The 16,851-nt window shown below is 43.9% G+C and overlaps 2 protein-coding genes across 2 annotated transcripts; both read left to right on the forward strand.

Moving 5' to 3' along the window:
• The first annotated feature begins 5,500 nt into the window (after positions 1-5,500).
• On the forward strand, positions 5,501-8,538 carry LOC119312552. Its single transcript, XM_037588282.1, has 4 exons — positions 5,501-5,893; positions 6,688-6,801; positions 7,305-7,810; positions 7,959-8,538. Exons 1-4 carry the CDS (start codon positions 5,576-5,578, stop codon positions 8,215-8,217), a joined length of 1,197 nt encoding a protein of 398 aa, XP_037444179.1. The 5' UTR covers positions 5,501-5,575; the 3' UTR covers positions 8,218-8,538.
• Positions 8,539-10,140: 1,602 nt separating this feature from the next.
• On the forward strand, positions 10,141-11,170 carry LOC119306629 (chaperone protein dnaJ A7A, chloroplastic-like). Its single transcript, XM_037582802.1, has 3 exons — positions 10,141-10,449; positions 10,563-10,671; positions 10,927-11,170. The coding sequence occupies exons 1-3, from the start codon at positions 10,156-10,158 to the stop codon at positions 11,067-11,069; spliced, it is 546 nt and encodes a 181-aa protein (XP_037438699.1). The 5' UTR covers positions 10,141-10,155; the 3' UTR covers positions 11,070-11,170.
• Positions 11,171-16,851: the final 5,681 nt, after the last annotated feature.

Below are 16,851 nucleotides of genomic sequence, written 5' to 3' on the forward strand. Positions count from 1 at the left end.
CACTTGGCCAAAGGAAAAAGAAGCCAAACAAACAAAACTACAAGTGGATGTCCTCGAATGAGTAAAATATGCAACCAACATGCTCACACAATATAATGACAAATGAAATATGTGGCAAAGCATGCACAACCAATTCTAGCATCTATCAAGCAATTGGCGATGACTAGGTCATCTATATATGAGTATATTGACTTAGGAGTCAAATGAGAACATTTGATCATAGGTGATACTCATCGTTTAAGCTCAAGTGGGGTTACCACTTTTACATAATGCATTGATGTGTTCACACCATTAGAGTTGCTTTAGCTCAATTCTTAGAGTAAAGCTCCCCCTAGATGTGAGATTCCCCCTATAGAGGGATGAACTATCCTTGGGTTTTGTCGATGATGACTTCATGTAGGTGTTGAAGATGTGGATGCTCAATGTTGATGTAGATCATTTGGAGCAATCCTTTGGAGTGAGTTGCACTTTCAATACCTACACGGGTTAGTCCCACAAGGAACAAACAAGGGTATCCATAGACATAGAGTGATGCACACACAAGATGATGTCTATGAAAGCATTAGGTTACCTTGTCCCTTTTCTTACCAACAAGAGGGTCTGTGACTCCTTGAACTAGTGCAAGATGTGAAATTTGATTGCACTTGTCCTTGCCAAACTGATATGAGTGAAGAATGTTGGCGGAGTCACCCTCAAGAACTCTCTAGTTCTTCTTCTTCGGTATCCACACCATGTTGATGGGAATCCCTGGAGTTGTAGTCGTACTTGATGAAGTAGAGCTTGACGTAGTCTTGGGAATCCACTTGACCAAGGCCTTGGGAGCTTCTTCAAATGCATCAATCTCCTCTTGAAGCTCATCCTTGCCTTTTTGCTTGTGGTCTTGTGGTGGAAGATCATCTTGAGCTTGTGTCCCTTTGAATGAAGTAGGATCATACTTCTCTTGTTGAGGAACAAACTTTGCCTTGGGGTATTGATCTTCTTCCCACTCAACTCCATTGGCATTGAACTTTCGTTCAAAACCAACACCTTGGTTCTTCCGGTGCCTTCCTTGTTTGCGTACAATTTCCTCGAATTGCTTACTCCTGGCAAGGCTCTTGTAAACTCCTTTCTCTATGATTCCCTTCAATAAACTATTTTCTTGCTCAAGTGTAACTTGGCTAAGAGAATCATTAGTGGAATCAAGAGAACTACTAGAAGCAACAATATTGGATTTAGCATGATGATTGTTACTACTAGAGGAAGAATCCTTCTTGTTTTTGTTACTAGACTTGACTTGAGGCATGTAAGTAGATAAGAGTAAACGCTTGGCAATGTAATAAGAACTTTTCTTGCGAAGATCATCATTGATTGCCTTTAAGAACTCATGCTCTTGCTCAAGGTTGAGCTTTTCAAAGCGTAACTTCTCATGAGTCCTTAAAAGTTCTCGATGATCCCCTAAGATAGTTTCATGAGCTAACTTGAGAGTGTTTAGTTCTTTAGTTAGGAGCTCAATCTTCTCCTTATCATCATCATTCGTTTTATCTTGATTAGAATGATTAATTGACGTTTCATCATAGTATTCATCACTAAAGTTGCCAATAAGTAAATCATCATCACCTAGCAAGTCATCTTCATCACTATTGAAATCAACATACTCGGGGTGTGTTACCTTTGGGCCTTTAGCCATGAAGCATCTTCCAAGTCCTTCATTTGGTGAATCAAATATGTCGTGGGAGTTGGTTGACACAAGTGCTAGACCGGCAACACCTTCATCTTGAGTATGTTCGGAGTCGGAGTGATAGCTTCTCTCGGAGTGATGTTCAGAGTCGGAACCGGATACCCATTCACCAACATGAGCTTGATGTCTTCGTTTTGTGTAGCTCCTTGATGACTTGTCCTTCCTTTCCGAATCCTTGCTTCTCCGGGATGTTCTTCGTTCATAACGATCATCTCTACTCCTTCTCTCTCTTGGCGGCGATTCTTCTCTTCTACTTCTCCTCTTAGGTGAATCTTTTCTTCTTTTGTAGGGAGCCGTACACTCATTGGAATAGTGTCCGGGTCTTCCACAGTTGTAGCAATTTCGCTCTCGACTGGAAGATCTTTTGTCATTGTAGGACCTTGACTTGGAACTTCTTTCCTTGCTTCTACTCTTGTAGAATTTGTTGAAGTTCTTCACCATTAGGCTCAATTCTTCATTAAAGGTTTGTTTCTCACTTGATGATGTGGGAGCTTCACATGAGGCTTTGTAAGCACCACTTGACTTGTTGTGCAGCTCCTCCTTATCCTTGAGTGACATCTCATGAGCAACAATTCTTCCGATGACCTCCGTTGGCTTGAGATTCTTGTAGTTGGGCATCATTTGGATCAATGTGCACACGGTATCATATTTTCCATCCAAGGCTCTTAGGATCTTCTTGATGATGAATTTGTCGGTCATCTCTTCACTTCCTAAGCCAGCAATCTCATTTGTGATGAGAGCAAGCCTAGAGTACATTTCAGCGACGCCTTCACCATCCTTCATCTTGAACTTGTCAAGTTGACTTTGAAGCACATTCAATTTGGATTCCTTGACGGAGTCGATACCTTCGTGCATATCAATCAAATTGTCCCAAATTTCCTTTGCATTCTCAAGACGGCTAGTTTTGTTGAATTCTTCGGGGCATAATACGTTGAAGAGGATATCACAAGCTTGAGCGTTGTATTGTAGCATCTTCAACTCTTCCGCGCTAGCTTCACGGTTTGGTTCTCTCCCATCAAAGAATTCACCTTGCAAGCCAATACACACAATAGCCCAAACGGCGGGGTTATGTCCGAGAATATGCATTTTCATATTATGCTTCCAACTAGCAAAATTAGTACCATCAAAGTAAGGACCTCTACGGTGGTAGTTTCCCTCGCTAGACGCCATACTCTCCTAGGTTGTGAAACCAAGGCTATTACCACCAAAAGCTATGGAAATCAATGCAAATGGAGACCAAAGATCTGATACCACTTGTGGGATCTTGAAGTATGTCTAGAGGGGGGTGATTAGACTACTTGACCAAATAAAAACTTAACCTTTTCCCAATTTTAGTCTTTGGCAGATTTTAGCAAACTTAGCACAAGTCAAGCAATCTTAACACAATTCAAGCAAGCATGAAAAGAGTACATGAGCAGCGGAAAATAAAGCATGCAACTTGCAAGAATGTAAAGGGAAGGGTTTGGAGATTTCAAACGCAATTTGGAGACACGGTGATTTTTGAGCCGTGGTTCCGATAGGTGGTGCTATCGTACATCCACGTTGATGGAGACTTCAACCCACAAAGGGTAACGGTTGCGCGAGTCCACGGAGGGCTCCACCCAAGAAGGGTCCACGAAGAAGCAACCTTGTCTATCCCACCATGGCCATCGCCCACGAAGGACTTGCCTCACTAGCGGTAGATCTTCACAAAGTAGGTGATCTCCTTGCCCTTACAAACTCCTTGGTTCAACTCCACAATCTTTTCGGAGGCTCCCAAGTGACACCTAGCCAATCTAGGAGACACCACTCTCCAAGAAGTAACAAATGGTGTGTTGATGATGAACTCCTTGTTCGTGTGCTTCAAATGATAGTCTCCCCAACACTTAACTCTCTCTCATAGGATTTGGATTTGGTGGAAAGAAGATTTGAGTGGAAAGCAACTTGGGGAAGGCTAGAGATCAAGATTCATATGGTAGGAATGGAATATCTTAGTCTCAACAGAGTAGGTGGTTCTCTCTCAAAAATGGTAAGTTGGAAGTGTAGGTTTGTTCTGATGACTCTCTCCACAAATGAAGAGGAGGTGGAGGGGTATATATAGCCTCCACACAAAATCTAACCATTACACACAATTTACCAATCTCGATGGGACCGAATCAACAAACTCGGTCAGACCGATTTAGTAAACCTAGTGACCGTTAGGGTTTTCGGTGGGACCGACATGCAACTCGGTAGGACCGATATGGTTAGGGTTTGGGCATAACGTAATCTCGGTGAGACCGATTACGCAAACTCGGTGAGACCGATTTTGGTAATAAGCTAACCAGAGAGTTGGTCAGGTAAACTCGGTGGGATCGGTTCGCTCTTTTCGGTGAGACCGAAATGTTACGAAGGGGAAACAGAGAGTTTACATTGCAATCTCGATGGGACCGATCGCTCATCTCGGTGAGACCAAAACGTTACGAAGGGAAACAGAGAGATTACAATCCCATCTCGGTGAGACCGAGATCCCTATCGGTGAGACCGATTTACCTAGGGTTTGTGGCAGTGGCTATGCCATCTGAACTTGGTGGCGCCGGATAGACAGAATTGGTGGGGCCGAGTTGGACTTTAGGTTTAGGTCATATGTGGATGTGGGAAAGTAGTTGAGGGTTTTGGAGCATATCACTAAGCAATATGAAGCAAGAACCTTATTAAGCAACACCTCATCCCTCCTTGATAGTATTGGCTTTTCCTATAGACTCAATGTGATCTTGGATCACTAAAATATAAAATGTAGAGTCTCGAGCTTGAAGCTTGAGCCAATCCTTTTATCCTTAGCATTTTAAGGGATCCATTTTTCTCATCCATGCCATGCCATTCATTGAGCTTTCCTGAAATGTTTGTCTTGGAATAGTATTAGCTCAATGAGCTATATGTTGTTAGGAATTACTAAAACCACCTAGGGATAGTTGTACTTTCATGAGTCAAAACCAATGATGGTTTTCTCGTTGCTCATCCGCTTTGCCATGAAATACACCGGGACATGCTTCTTGAAAATGGCCCGAACTAGATTCCAGCTTCGCTTTCGAGGATGAACCTGGTCTCTAAAGTTGAAACAAACAGAGCCTAGTTACTCACTCTGGTCTCTAAAGCTGAAACAAACAGAGCCTAGTTGCCGTTTACATTTAAATATTCAAAACATCTTATACTCTATATTTGTGAACAGAGGAAAGTATTACTACTAGTAGTAATATTGATCCTTTGAAAACATTTGTTTTCTTCGAGTGCACGTCAATGATGTACCATATTTTTATAGAAGAAATAACGTTATTTACAAGAATCTGTGTGCGATGCAAACATCAACACAAGTGAGCCACAACACCTACACCAACACCTAAGCCTAAGCCTACTCTCTCACAAAACGGTCCAGCCTCCTTTCATTCTTTGATCTCGTTCATGATGTGTGTGGTTCGCCAACCGTTTTCTGTTGGCTTGTCTGATTAAACATCCGAGCATCTCTTTGTTTTCAAAGCAACCAAGCTACCGCAATAACAGACGTGTCAAAACCTCTCTTTTCCCGGTTGTGTACTCCCTCCGTCCCAAATTATAAAAACATTTTTGATACTATGTTCTTATATTTTGGGACGGAGGGAGTAGCTTCTTCTAGCTTGTAGCCATCAATCCAGCAAGTTATCTTTGCACTTGTGGATGAAACAACTCCATCCTTTGAAGCTCTGAATACTGCCACTCGAGTGACACGCGTCAACCCAGTCAAGGTCAAGCACTTTGACTTGGTTCGCCGTCACCTGCCCCCTGCTCCCCGGACGAACTCCACCGAAGAAAAAAAAAATCGGCACAGGAGCAAATCCCTAGGCCACTCTCCCCTGCTCCGCGTCCATGGCGACGGACGCCTCCCCCCCTCCGCCGCGCAAGAGCCCGGGGCCTCAGCCGGCGGCGGACCCCCCTGAAGGCGCCTCGCCGCTGCCGGCCGGGTACATCTTCATGTGCAGCGGCGAGACCAGGCCCGAGTGCTTCAGGTACAGGGTGCTGGGCCTGCCGCGCGGGAGGCTGGACGCCGTCTCCCGGATCAGGCGCGGCGCCGCGCTCTTCCTCTACGACTTCCACGCCAAGCACCTCTACGGGCCCTACCGCGCCGACTCCGACGGTGGCCTCGCCCTCGAGCCCGCCGCCTTCCAGGGCCGCTACCCTGCCCAGGTACCGTCCCCATCCCCATCACCTCGCGATTAATGCTCATAAGGTCTGGAGTTCGGTAGATTAGATATGTGGGCGGAGTATGCTGGGAATCATGGTTGATTGTGCGAATCTTTCCACCATAAAGAAAGAATGGAGCTTGATGATTTGCCGCTCGATGTGTCAATGGAATGTGGATCCTGGTGCCACATTTCAGTGGCAAATCACCAGATTCCCTTTGTTAGCGCAGTTTTATGGTTTCCAGAAAGATACATGGTGGCTTTCCTGCTGTGTGATACAAGTAAGAGACAAGATATTAAAGAAAGAGAAGACTTTTCACTCTTCACCAAGTAATTAAGCTACTATCACAAGTTTATGATACGATGATTGATGAAAAGTTGGGAGTCAACTCAAGGACTGATGCTTGTAGCATACAGGGAGAACCTGAAATGCATTGGTTAGAACAGCAATGTTTCATTCTCCAGCCATACAAGCATTTTGGCCGCCCACTGTCGGCCCCTCTTAATCAGTCGTAAACTAATTTTGTTAATTTACTACCAGCTTTGGCAATGAACTTTGCCGCACTTCCTTTTACGCATGATTAAAACTCATTTCCAGTGCTATTAATGATACGTATTTTGTAAGTCTGTTATCTCCCAAAGGAGTCCTGACTATTTTAATTTTCTGAAATTTCGATTCATCTTGGCTCATAATATGCTCTTTAGTTTCCAATGACATCCAGTAATCAACTTTATAGATTTGCTATACATTATTTTTGTTATTCATAAACTGAGTTTTCAGTGTTCTTATACGTGCAGGTCAAATTTGTGGTTGATGGTGATTTCATGCCTATCCCAGAGAGTAGCATAAGAAGTGCCATAAGAGAGAATTATTCCCGTGGGAAATTTTGGCCTGAACTTACCTTTACGCAAGTAAGTGGGAACCAGTGTTTATTTATGTTTTGTATACTTGAGGAGAGTTGAAATGAACTGTGCTGAATCTTTCTTGTATATTTGTAACTCCTGTACAAAGAGGTTCTAACTTCAGGCACTCTGCCAGATGAACCTCGTTCTCTCTTATGTATGCTCTCTTGCATACATCAAAGTATCAAATTAGTCAAATCGTCTTGCTGTGCCTAGTTTGAACTTTGAACAGTAGTTTCCACCCTTACTTCAGTACTTGCTGTTGTGGTGTAAACACATGTAGAAGCAAGTCGAGATTGAGAGGGATTATTATGTAATCTGTATTCCCTATGGTTTAACTTTGAGAACTGAACTTATCTTTTGTAATGCGTTTATCCTCCCATCTTTCTGTTATGTCTTAATTTTATCCTCCATCTTTCTGTTCTGTCTTAATTTTATCAGTGCTTAGCTGTGAACTATATCATGCATTTACCTGCACTGAATTTTCATTGTTATTGGTAATTCTGTTGTAGGTTGAGAAACTGAGAGCATTGTTCCATCCAATTACTTCACTGCCAGTGCCAGAGGCACCACCCCTGCATTATGTTGACAACAGGCATCCCGCTCAATCTGCTGCTTTTCTGCCTCCTTCAGCTTCATACCCAACACAGCCAACTTCTTATGTGTATCACCCAAGCACTTATGTTCCTACTCCAGCTGCTCATCTGGTGCCAAATCAACCATACCCACGCCCAGATTCTCACCTTCCAGTGGCTGCTCAATACACCACACCTGCTTACTATGCAACCCCAACCGCGTATCCGTATCAAGCAGGTTATCAAGCATATGGTCCACCTCCTGCCACCTACCACTACGCCCAAGCGCCTCCTTTGCAATATCACTATGTGCAAGCCCAACACCCTGTGCCAGAACATGTTACAGACCCTGCCTATTCCTCTGATCCCTACTATACTGCTAATCGGAATGATCCACATCGATTTGATGCTGTGAAATCTCATTACCAGGAAACTACAGGGAGGTATGTATGTATGCTAATCGGAATGATCCATATAGATACATACTTTGCGTGTTGGAACTGACCATTTATTCATGTGTTTTTCCTTGTGGCTACATGCACAAATGATTGATGGATTTGCACTTTTGCCTCGTACATTCTTGTGTTTCAGAGCTGCCTATGGTGCACCACTACATGAAGCAGCCGCGACGAACCTGCAACTCGCCAGGCACTATGGGTACGCTCCAGGCAGCGAGGGTGCAGCCGGAGGAACCCCACAGCCCAGTGCTGAAGGAGCAGCTCCGGCGACCGACGATGACTCCTGGCCGCCCGCCCCAGCGACCGACGATGACTCCTGGCCGCCCGCCCCAGCGACCACACAGGCTGCGCCATCGGTGCATGGCGTCGCAGCTGCACCAGCTTACCTGTGACCATTCAGTTCATTTCGCCAACATGACTGACCTGAATCAAGGGTGCTGCTTGCTCTGTGCTGGTGTGCTTTGCCATTCTTTCTACCAAGGGACTGTGATTTCAGATCGGTGAAAGATGGCATCGCTCTCGTTTCTGCTGATGTGTTTGGTGTGATGTATAGGTGGATTCAGCTGTTGCTCTATAGTTTGTTAGACTGGTGGTACTATATTGATCTCTATCCCTACAAACCGCCAAAATGGTGGAAAACCCCACTCTAGCAGGTTAAAAATACACCATTGACCGTTTTGCGCAAGTTGTTGAGATGGGCCGTTGTGGTGTCATTGTGTATGTGGGTGATTTTTGAAAAAAATTGAATCATTTTTGAAAGTTCAGCCAAAAGATAAACTTCTTCTGAAATTTTAACTGAATCTAACTCTTTTGCTCAAAGTGGGCGAGATGAAGTTTCCAGTACAAGATTTTCACCCCTTTTTTTTTATCAAATCGAGATAGCAATCATAATCCAACTCCCAAAGAGATGTTTTTCTTTCTCGAGGTTGGAGATAATCTGGAGATATGATGATAAATCACCAAGGATTATTAGAAGTGTCATCTTGCCTGGTTAAGATGTTCATCATGATAACTCACATGAGAGTCTTGCATATTTAATATTTGATCTTGTTTCCAATGATGAAATTAGGGTGTGCTTGGTAGGGTGCATGAGCTCAAAAGTTCCCTACAAAACTCATTTTTGACTGTTTGGCAGGGTGTATGGGCCAACCTCAACTATGCCCATCTCATGCAAAAAGGACTCTCAGCCATGCTGAGTTGAGCACGCCTAAATAGGGTGCATGGAGGCAGCCATGCTCGCCCTGACACTTAAAAAATGTTTTGAATTTCACATTTTGTTTGAATTCTTTTTTTTTTCAGAATTACCAATTTTGTTTAGAATCTCAAAAGATGTTCATGATTTCAAATTTTGATTAAATTCACAAAAATTGTTTATTTTAAAATGTCCAGATTTTAAAAAAATGTTTAAATTTTCGGAAAATGTTCAGAATTTCAATATTTTTGTATTTTATAATGTTCAGAATTTGAAAGCTTGTTTATTTTTTTTTAAATGGAATTCCAATTTTTGTTTAAATTTTAAAAAACAGAATTCCAAAATGTGTTTAAATTTTTGTTCACGTTTTTAAAAAAAAATCACCATTCAAGAAAAGTATTTGGAATTCGAAATTATTTGTCATTTCTAAATACATGCAAGTTGCCAAACGAAGTCTCAACATGTCTCAGCACATGCACCGCTATCAAACAATAGAAAATGCATGTGCTCAACATGTTTAGATTAGGATGTGTCAAAGGATGTTTAGAGTTAGGATGTCTCGAAGGGAAGCGAACAATGCTATGGGGAAGAAGGAAAGCTAAAATTACAGTTGCAGCGTGTTTGGCAGTCCGTGGGAAAAGGCATGGGAATTTTTAAGTTGGAGTTAGCTGAGAGATTAGACATGGGAAGTGGACTATTAGTCCTAATCCCTCGTTTGGTTTGGGGTGGGAGTTAGTCGTGGGAATCTTGTTTCCGCAGCTTGCGGGATGGGAGCAACGAACATGGCGATTGGTTTTTTCTCTCTCATTTCCCATTCCCTCCTCCAATTACCAGAGCCCCGTGGGAAGAGATAGTGGGAGTTTGACGGGCAACTCCCTTTCCCCGTCCATCATCAATTCCCCTGTTCTCCAATCAAACAAGGGAATTTAAATCCCATGCCCTCCTAATTTCCATTCCCTAATACTACTTCCCCCGAAACAAACAGGCTGTTGGCGTAAAAGTTGTACAGTCAGGAAGGTGTTGACACAGCGAGAGGTTACTAATCATCAGCTTATAACAACGGCCGTTCGATCCTCTGCGCCGGTCGATCTGAACGGCGGAGGAGGCGCCCGCCGCGAGCCCCGCAACCCCATTGGCAATGGCGCTGCCGGCGCAGGTCGCCGCCTCGCGTCTCCTCCTCCCTCCCTCGCGCCGGCTCACGTCGGCTCCGAGTCCGGCGCCTCCTCTCCTCCGCTCTGGCCCTGGCCCCGGCTCCTGCCGGTGGACGCGGCGGGCGAGCGTGCGGGTCCGCGCGGGCGCCGGCGGCGGAGGCGGGCGAAGGAGGGAGTCCCCGCACGAGGTGCTCGGCGTGGCGCCGTCGGCGTCGCCCGCGGAGATCAAGCGCGCGTACCGGCGCCTCGCGCTCAAGTACCACCCGGACGTCAACAAGGAGGTGCGGTGCTCCCCTCCTATTCCCATCCAAGCAGCAGGATTCAGCGACGGAACAAGCTTCAGTACTGCTACACCAATGGAGATTTTGCTGACCAACCTCCTGGTTCAATGCAGGCGGATGCTCAGGCGAAGTTCCTGAGGATCAAGCACGCCTACAACACGCTGATGAACTCGGAGATCCAATCCAAGCACGCCGAGGCAGAAGAGGAGTTCGATTGGCTCGGTACTGACATCTCATCTCATCTCTGCTCTTCTCTTCTCTTCTGCTCCAGCAAACTACATTTCATTCTAGCCAATTTCATGGGCATCACATTGCAGTTTTCTGCCAAGAAACCACTGCTCGTAGATTTAAGGTTCCATTGCAGATTTCCTTCGTCGAATCTGCCGGTAGATAAGATGCTTATTCGGACACAAATAGGCGCGGTTGATCGAAAAATTGTTCATTTTGCTGACACAGCTCCCGTTCTCCTTTTTGTAGCGGCTATCATTGAAAGCATGGAAGCATTTCAGTTTCAGGACTCGGATGATGAGCTGGATTTCGACTGGAGACCTGAAGGCCTGTGGGAACATGTGTTTGCGTATTCTCTAATTATATCCATGCTTATCTACGTTCTCATATAATGCACTTAGTGATGTTTGTTATATATATACTTGGATGTTCTCACACTTCTAAGGATATGTGCATTTGCGTCTCGAAAGCAAATCTTAAAAAATGCACACAAATTGGGGGAGCTCGATTTGTATGGCAATCATCTCGTTTTGATACATTGTTTTCGTAATTATCTCGTGCTATAAGCCATCGATCATCGAAAGGCGGAGATTGAAAGTGGACCTCCGTTACCCTAGTTGGAAGTGAAATTCACCTACAGTCACTGGACTCATCCCCAGAATTGAGACCGGTCACTGGACTTATGAATACCGGGTTATGGTCGTGAACGTTGCATCAGTGAACAGAGACGGTCACCGCGTATGGTTTGACCACTTAACCAGCAACGTGACAAAAGTGTGTGTGTGTGTGTGGTGGTGGTGGTGGGGGGGGGGGGGGGGGCACTCCAACGTGGCGACCCAAATGAACATGCGTTTTGCCTGTTTTTTGTCCGTTTGGGTCGGCCATGAGATCATATAACTCTCGGACTCCGTAGGAATACCTTGGGTGATCATAAATGTGCTCTACAGGTATCTCCGAAGGTCTCTATTGAGTTGGCATAGATCGAGACTGGGATTTGTCACTCTATGTGATGGAGGGGTATCTGTAGGCCCTCTCGGTAATACAACATCACAAGAAGCTTGCAAACAAAGTGACTAAAGAGTTAGTTGCGGGATGATGCATTACAGAACGAGCAAAGAGACTTGTTGCTAACAAGATTGAACTAGGTATGGAGATGATCACAGACATGACGAGGAGCTCTGGAATAGTCCGGAGGTAAAGGTTAATATATGAGATAATAGTGTTTAATCTCCGGAAGGGTTCTGGAGTTCACCGGAAGGGGTTTCGGATGTTTCCCGAAATGTTTGGGGTACGAGAACACTTTATTTGGGCCAGGGGTAAAGCCCACGCGGCTTTTGGAAGGTGCAAAAGGAAGTTTTGCAGAGGCCAGGGGCCAGACGCCAGGGACCCTAGTGTCTGGGGCCAGACGCCAAGGACCCTGGCGCCTGGTCCTAGAGTCCGAGTAGGACTCTTGCCTTGCGGGCAAAACCGTCTTTGAGGATGCTCTTTCTCCAAGTTTCGACGCCGGGGCTCAACATATAAATAGAGGGGCAGGGCTAGCACCCAGAACAGATCAAGAATCACCAAGCCGTGTGCCGGCAACCCCGTCCCCTTTAGTTTATCCTCCGTCATAGTTTTCGTTGTGCTTGGCAAAGCCTTGCGGAGATTGTTCTTCACCACCACCATCACCACGCCATCGTGCTGCCGGAACTCATCTACTACTTCGCCCCTCTTGCTGGATCAAGAAGGCGAGGACGCCATCGAGCTGAACGTGTGCTGAACGTGAAGGTGTCGTACGTTCGGTGCTTGACTGGGACGGACCATGAAGGTGTATGACTACATCAACCGCGTTGATAAAATGCATCTGCTTAGCGATCTTCAAGGGTATGAAGATGCTCTCCACCTCTCGTAGCTATGCATCTCCATGGATAGATCTTGTGTGTGCCTAATTTTTTTTGTTTTTCATGCAATGTTCCCCAATAGTGGCATCATATGCCAGGTCTATGCGTAGATGATATGCTCGAGTAGAACACAAAGGAGTTGTGGGTGTTGATGTTCATACTGCTTACCACCAACGCCTTATTTTGATTCGACGGTATTATGGGATGAAGCGGACCGGACCAACCTTACATGTCCACGTACATGAGACCAGTTCCACCGATTGATGCAACTTATTTTTGCATAAGGTGGATGGCGGGTGTCTGTTTCTCCTACTTTAATTGAATCAAATTTGACTACGGCCGGTCCTTGAAGAAGGTTAAAACAACAAACTTGATAAATCACCGTTGTGGTTTTGCGTAGGTAAGAACGGTTCTTGCTAGAAGCCCGTAGCAGCCACGCAAAACTTGCAACAAAAAAGTAGAGGACGTCTAACTTGTTTTTGCAGGGCATGTTGTGATCAGATATATGGTCAAGACGTGGTGTGATATACATTGTTGTATGAGATGATCACGTTTTGTAATATCGACAACCGACGGGAGCCTTAGGGTTGTCTCTTAATTATTGTATGAAATGCAAGCGCCATGTAATTGCTTTACTTTATCGCTATGTATTAGCAATAGTTATAGAAGCAATAGTTGGCGAGACGACCCCGATGCAACGATGGAGATCAATGTGTCGCGGCGGTGATGATGGAGATCGTGACATTGCTTTGGAGATGGACATCAACAACACAAGATGATGATGGCCATATCATGTCACATATTTTGATTGCATGTGATGTTTATCCTTTATGCATCTGATTTTGCTTAGAACGATGGTAGCATTATAAGATGATCCCTTCACTTAATTTCAAGGTAAAAGTGTTCTCCCCGAGTATGCACCATTGCTAAAGTTCATCATTTCGAAGCACCTCGTGATGATCGGGTGTGATAGATTCTATATTCACATACAACGGGTGTAAGCCAGTTTTGCACAAGTAGATACTTGGGTTAAACTTGACGATCCTAGCATGTACAGACATGGTCTCGGAACACTGGGGATCAAAAGGTCGAACATGAGTCATGTAGTAGATATGATCAACATAGAGATGTTCACCATTGATGACTACCCCATCTCACGTGATGATAGGTCATGGGTTAGTTGATTTGGATCATGTATCGCTTAGATAACTTGAGGGATGTTAATTGAGGTGAGAGTTCATTAGTAGTTTGATTAATTGAACTTAATTTATCATGAACTTAGTCCTAATAGTTTTTGCAAATCTATGTTGTAGATAAATGGCCCGTGCTACTATTCCATTGAATTTTATTATGTTGCTAAAGAAAGCTAAGTTGAAAGATGATGGTAGCAATTACACAGACTAGGTCCGTAACTTGAGGATTATCCTCATTGCTGCACAGAAGAATTATGTCCTTGATCTTGATGCACCACTAGGTGACAGACCTGCTGCAGGAGCTGCTGCAAATGTTGTGAACGTCTGGCAAGCTCGATCTGATGAATACTCGATAGTTCGGTGTGCCATGCTTTACGGCTTAGAACCAGGGCTCCAAAAGTGTTTTGAGCACCACAGTGCATATGAGATGTTCCAAGAGCTGAAATTGATATTTCAAGCTAATGCCCGGGTTGAGAGAAATGAAGTCTCCAACAAGTTCTTTAGCTGTAAGATGGAGGAGAACAGTTTTGTCAGTGAACACATACTCAAAATGTTTGTGTATCATAACCACTTGACTCAGCTGGGAATCGAGCTCCCAGATGAGTGTGTTATTGATAGAGTTCTTCAGTCACTGCCATCAAGCTATAAAGGCTTCGTGATGAACTATAATATGCAAGGGATGATGGAAACGATTCCCGAGCTCTTCGAGGTTGAAATCGGCGGAGGTAGAAATCAAGAAAGAGCATCAAGTGTTGATGGTTAACAAGACCACCCGTTTCAAGAAAAAGGCAAAGGGAAAGAAAGGGAACTTCAAGAAGAACGGAAAGCAAGTTGCTGCTCCTATGAAGAAGCCCAAAGCTGGACCAAAGTCTAAAACTGAATGCTTTTACTGCAAGGGAATTGGTCATTAGAAGCAGAACTGCCCCAAATATTTGGCGGATAAGAAGGATGGCAAAGTGAACAAAGGTATATTTGATATACACGTTATTGATGTGTTCCTTGCTAATGCTCGTAGTAGCACCTGTGTATTTGATACTGGTTCGGTTGCAAATATTTGTAACCTGAAACAGGAGCTGCGGAATAAATAAAGATTGGCTAAGGACGAGGTGACGATGCGCTTCGGAAATGGTTCCAAGGTTGATGTGATCGCCGTCAACACACTACCTCTACATCTACCTTCGGGATTAGTTTTAGACCTTAACAATTGTTATTTGGTGCCAACGTTGAGCATGAACATTATATCTGGATCTTGTTTATTGCGAGACAATTATTCATTTAAATCAGACAATAATGGTTTTTCTATTTATATGAGTAACATCTTTTATGGTCATGCACCCTTGTTGAGTGGTTTATTTTTGTTGAATCTTGATCGTGGTGATACACATGTTCGTAATATTGAGGCCAAAAGATGAAAAGTTGATAATGATAGTGCAACATATTTGGGGCACTGCCATTTAGGTCATATTGGTGTAAAGCGCATGAAGAAACTCCATGCGAATGGACTTTTAGAATCACTTGATTATGAATCATTTGATATTTGCGAACCATGCCTCATGGGCAAGATGACTAAAACTACATTCTCTGGGACAATGGAGCGAACTAATGACATATTAGAAATAATACATACCGATGTATGCGGTCTTATGAGTGTCGAAGAACGCGACGGGTATCGTTATTTTCTAACCTTCATAGATGATTTGAGTAGGTATGTATATCCACTTGATGAAATATAAGTCTGGAACATTTGAAAAGTTCAAAGAATTTCAGAAGTGGTGAATCATCATAACAAGAAAATAAAGTTTCTACAATCTGATCACAGAGGTGAATATTTGAGTTACGAGTTTGGACTACATTTAAAACAATGTGGAATAGTTTCACAACTCACGCCACCTGGAACACCACATCGCAATGGTGTGTCCGAATGTCATAACCGTACTTTATTAAATATGGTGCGTTCTGTGATGTCTCTTACCGATTTTACCACTATCATTTTGGGGTTATGCATTAGAGACAGCCGCATTCACATTAAATAGGGCACCGTCTAAATCCGTTGAGATGACACCGTTCGAACTATGGTTTGGCAAGAAACTTAAGCTGTCGTTTCTTAAAGTTTGGGGATGCAACACTTATGTCAAAAGGCTTTAGCCTGATAAGCTCGAAACCAAAGTGGAGAAGTGCGTCTTCATAGGATACCCGAAAGAAACTATTGGGTATACTTTCTACCACGGATCCGAAGGCAAAATCTTTGTTGCTAAGAATGGGTCCTTTCTAGAGAAGGGTTTCTCTCGAAAGAAATGAGTGGGAGGAAAGTAGAACATGATGAGGTAATTGTACCTTCTCTCAAATTGGAAAGTAGCACATCAGAGAAAGCCGTTCCCGTGATGCCTACACCAACCAGAGAGTAAGCAAACGATGATGATCATGAAACTTTAGAACAAGTTACTACTAGACCTTGTAGGTCGACCAGAGCATGTTCCGCACCAGAGTGGTATGGCAATCCTGTCCTGAAAGTCATGTTGTTGGACAACAGTGAACCTACGAACTATGAAGAAGCTATAACAAGCCTAGATTCCAAAAAATGGCTTGAAGCCATGAAATCTGAGATAGGATCCATGTATGAGAACAAAGTGTGGACTTTGGAGGATTTGCCCGATGATCGGCAAGCCATTGAGAATAAATGGATCTTTAAGAACAAGACAAACGCTGATGGTAATATCACTATCTATAAAGCTCGACTTGTTGCAAAAGGTTTTTGAAAAGTTCAAGGGGTTGACTACGATGAGACTTTCTCACCCGTACGATGCCTAAGTCTGTCCGAATCATGTTAGCAATTGCCGCATTTTATGATTATGAAATCTGGCAAATGGACGCCAAAACTTGCATTCCTTAATGATTTTCGTAAGGAAGAGTTGTATATGATGCAACCGGAAGGTTTTGTCGATTCTAAAGGTGCTAACAAAGTATGCAAGCTCCAGCGATCCATCTATGTACTGGTGCAAGCATCTCGGAGTTGGAATAAGCGCTTTGATGAGGTGATCAAAGAATTTGGTTTTATATAGACTTATGGTGAAGCCTGTATTTACAATAAAGTGAGTGGGAGC

This window comes from Triticum dicoccoides, chromosome 5B, assembly GCF_002162155.2.
Source record: "Triticum dicoccoides isolate Atlit2015 ecotype Zavitan chromosome 5B, WEW_v2.0, whole genome shotgun sequence".
NCBI classification, from domain to species: domain Eukaryota; kingdom Viridiplantae; phylum Streptophyta; class Magnoliopsida; order Poales; family Poaceae; genus Triticum; species Triticum dicoccoides.